Source organism: Gekko japonicus, unplaced genomic scaffold (genome assembly GCF_001447785.1).
Source record: "Gekko japonicus isolate JY-2015 unplaced genomic scaffold, Gekko_japonicus_V1.1 scaffold189, whole genome shotgun sequence".
Taxonomy (NCBI): Eukaryota; Metazoa; Chordata; class Lepidosauria; order Squamata; family Gekkonidae; genus Gekko; species Gekko japonicus.
Genome location: NW_015163608.1, coordinates 1,367,687 through 1,371,958, shown reverse-complemented (window position 1 = coordinate 1,371,958; position 4,272 = coordinate 1,367,687). Strand labels below are relative to the sequence as shown.

The window sequence follows — 4,272 nt, the reverse complement described above, 5'->3', positions numbered from 1 at the left end:
TAGGGAAAGCCAAGAAACGACTGAAGGCAAAACAGCCTGAACATTATTGTATATTATCGTGTGTGCTTTCCTTTCCCTCAAATCCAGTCTTTATATAATCTAAATGAAGCAGCATAAACATTTCAGTACTTCTTTTTAGGGGAATAAATATTGCCCAGTTATGAACAAGATATTTCAAGGAAACTAAGCTGTGGAAGGCAATGAAGCCAATCTTTCCTCTTCCTCGGTCAACTTCCTGCATTTCTTTTAAAGCCTGCGGCTTCTAGTACTTGCCAGTCTCCTGTTTATTGTCATGCCTGCCCTTGACTCAGCCCCAGAGCCAGCTTCTGACTGCCTCAGAGGAGAGGTTTCAGTGCCTTTAAGGGCTGAAGAAGCACCAGACTCTGCACCTACTGTAAGTGCAGAGGAGGATACACAGCAAGCAGAACCAACTACGGGATGGTTTACACCTGGGACTGATCAAGCTGTAAGCAGCTCACCACCGGCATCTCCCCCACCTGTAAGCTGGCTTAGGGATAGGAGACGTCAAGATCTGGCTAGCAGAAGAAGAGAAGCACGCTCAAGAGGGCGGAGATCCTTGAGCCCTGAGTTTTAACAGAAGCCAGGACTTCGCACAAGGTGCTAATGGGTTAATGAGCCAGAGCACTATTTAGGAGGGCCTCTGGCCATGAGCAACTTGTGCTGGCAAACTAGTTCGTAGAACCAGAATCTCTGCACCTCGGCTCCTGTCTGCCTCTGTGGCTTTTGGAATTTGGTTTGTGTTTCGGACTTCTGCTCTGGCTACTGACCCCTAGCTTTTGGAACCTGACAATGCTCTCGGCTTGGATCTCTGGACTATGACCTCTGGTAACGTTTGACTACGGTTGTGTCTTGTGTTTTTGGACTGGTTTTACTGTTATACTGACTGCTCGCCCGGCTGACCTTTGGACTGCTATTGTGACTCTCCCTGTCTGCCTGGCTCTACCATGACATTTATACCCACAGGAGTATAATAAAAAAATGAAATAGAGGAAAGCGGATTTCTTCAAAGTCAACATTTTGGATTGGGTCCACCAAACTACAGATAAAGCTCATAGAATGGTTTGCGGAATGTCTCCCCATGTCCTACTGCATGATTCTATACCTCCAAACCAGAGGAGGTCGCAGCTTGAGAAGGAAATCCACGGAAATAGTGGATACCCTCCCCCTGAAAAGCAGAAGTGTCTTTTCTTTATGCAAGGACCCCTACAGGGTTTGACTTGCAGCTTCTTGAAATTCTACAGGAATACAATCAAGATTCTCTACGCTCTCAATTTTCACCTCTCCAGTTCCTATCTTGTTTCTGGATAACAAGAAACAGGAGATAGAAGTATAATAATGAACAGCTTTGGTGTGCAGTTACGAGGTTCAGGATGTCTTTCCCACCTCTTATACCCCCCCAGCCTCCTCCCAGGCATCTTTAAACAGAATGCAGCAAGGCAGACATGCCCAATGAAGTGCCAACTCCCTAAGCCTTCCTGAAATTCTCCTGCGAGTATGGAAAGCCTTACTGGGTATGTGTAGCTTATTTAAACACTGTATTTAACGATATTTGGGGACAAGGAGGGAGGAGCATTAGCTGTTTAGGCTCCAGGGTGTGGCAAAGAGACAGCAATAGTGGTTGAGGCTGCCATCTCCCAACACCACCACCTCAGAACATGGCATCACATCATTATAGAGCTGGTCCTATTTGGTGAGACATTCAGTCCATATTAATAGCAGGGCAAATTTTCTTCTTTAAATTAAAGATGAATTTTGCTTGAAAAAAGAGGCATTAGAGGACAAACACCAGAAGTTGCTCTTTCCCCAGGTTGTATGGAAAACTGTTTGTGTAAATACAGTCACTGATGCCTTTAGAGACTTGTGAGCCAGCTTGCTGGAGGAGGGCAGTTGAAAAATCTAAATAAATAAATATAACATAAATAAGGTAAAGGTAAAGATTCCCTTGCTCGAAAGCCAGTCGAATCAGACTCTAGGGTTGCGGTGCTCATCTCCGTTTCAAAGCCGAAGAGCCAGCGCTGTCCGAAGACATTTCCGTGGTCATGTGGCCGGCATGACTAAACACCAAGGCGCATGGCACGCTGTTACCTTCCCACCGAAGTGGTACCTATTTATCTACTTGCAATTTCTTGCTTTCGAACTGCTAGGTTGGCAGGAGCTGGAACTAGAGACGGGAGCTCACTCCGTCATGCAGCACACTCGGGTCTCGAACTGCTGAACTACCGACCTTCCACAGTCTGCAGTTCAGCGTCTCAACCACTTGAGCCACCGCAGCTCCATAAAATAAATAAATGTACGTTATTAGCAAATATACATATTACAGTGAGTGGCCTTAGCTTGTACTGGAAAAGGATCACTCCCTCATTAAATGTTAAACCACGAAATGTTAAACTATCCAACTAGTCCTTTAAAATAAAACGCACACAAAATCCTCCCCCCTCCCCCACACCAAAGACAGTCAAATGATCTATTCTTTTCAAAGCCTGAATGGATCACTTGGGCTGCTTCAATCTGTGCTAATGCACTTGATTAAATCAGTCAGTCAATCAAAACCTTTATGGGCATAGATTAAAAAAAATGTTTCAATTGGCATCTGATTAAATACTTAAGATTGTATTCCAATGTGTTTAGCATTTTATTGTTTCATCTGTTTAGCTAGTCCTTTAACTTTGTACTAAACATAAAAGGTGTCAGCTAGGCCTCTAGCTGCCATGGAGTGAAGGGGGGCCTCTGGCATTTTAAGTTTTTTTGCACTGTGTCTCTAGTGTTTCCTTATCTCTGTAACATGAGTGTTTGGCCTTGATGTCTAGCACCAGCTTTCTCTAGGGAAAATATTCCATTAGCTTGGTGGGCTTTTACCTATTCTTTGATTGGCTCCTGGCCATCAGGGGACCCCCTTGAATTGCGTATAGCTGCTTGCTTCACGCGTTTATTGGCAGTTCTAACATGAGATGTGTAAAGATAATCTGCATATTTCAATGTCTCAATAAACTTCTTTGCAAGAAAGTTGTTGGGAAATGATCGCTGCAGGAATCTGACAAAAGGCATTGCTAACTCCAACTGTTCCAGCACATAGAATGAAAAAGTCTTGAAAACACTCTCAAAGTGTTATATTTTAACATGCTGTGCTGACTGTTCTTGGCCAGAGAGCAGCAAACTAAAAGCATCATACCACTATAGCAGGATAGAGAAAAAAAGGACCGAAGATAAACATGAGTATGAATCAGCAGCAAAAGAAAATGCCTCACACCTGACCTTTTACTCCACCCTACCAAGAGTAGTTCTAACCTGCTGGATCAAGTTAAGCATAAATATAACCACTAAAATGTACACATACATTACCCTGTGCTTAAATAGAAAAACATTCAAATATATTAGTGACTAGAATGCTACAAACAACGCTACATTACCCTGTGCTTAAATAGAAAAAAAAAATCAAATATATTACTGACTAGAATGGTACAAACAACACATACATTTTGATAATTCTGTCAATTCTCAGCTTCTTAATGTTATTCTACCATTGCATAAAATATGTAGTGCGGTTCCATTTTAAATCTGAAGGCCAGAAAACACACTACATTCTAAATCCGATGATATAATTATATTATCATCTATATACCAGATCAAGAATTCAAAGAGCTACAAATTGCAGAATAGTTCTGGACAAGATGGGCCAACGTCTTCTGCAAGAAAAAAACGCAATGGGCCTCGCAGGACAGGAAACCGTTTCTGTCCAACTTGCGCGACATCTGGGTCGCTCCCCCGCTACACTCAAGACTCCCCGAGCCTCCCAGACACAAAATCCCGTTTCTGACCTGCCGGCAGAGTCGCTCCGCGCACTGAGCCACCTGCACCTCCATTCTCACGGGTCAGGAAGCAAGGCGGAAGCGGAAGTACATCCAAAAGGGCCGCCAACAAGCGCCGCTGAAGGGGGTGGGAAGAATCTCTATGGCAGATCGCCGCGAAAGAGCAACTCCACGTGGAGACCCTTTAGCTCCCCCTAATGGGTGGCGCTCACATGGCTTCCTCTAACCAAGTCCCGGGGCGGCAAGTACTCGGCGGCCAAGCAAAGTTAGACTCTGGGAGTGTTTGGTGGAAGAACATCCAACACAGACGAAAAGACAGATCTCGCTTCGTTTCGGTTATTTTATTAATGGTGCAAAAGAAACGTGATCAGTTCGGCGCTTCCTCCTCTGGAACAACTCACCGCCCAAACAGGGGAGGCTTCAATAGTGTCTCCCTCACTTCTGC

General features: G+C 44.3%; 1 protein-coding gene across 1 annotated transcript in view; it reads right to left on the bottom strand.

Annotated features, from left to right (window-relative positions):
• The window catches only part of RARS (arginyl-tRNA synthetase), a 28,247-nt gene extending 24,349 nt beyond the window's left edge, over window positions 1-3,898 (bottom strand). The window contains exon 1 of the mRNA XM_015407307.1: window positions 3,837-3,898. Coding sequence (XP_015262793.1) covers window positions 3,837-3,881 — 45 coding nt within the window. The 5' untranslated portion in view covers window positions 3,882-3,898. The remainder of the gene's footprint in view (window positions 1-3,836) is intronic.
• Between the last annotated feature and the right edge of the window lie 374 nt (window positions 3,899-4,272).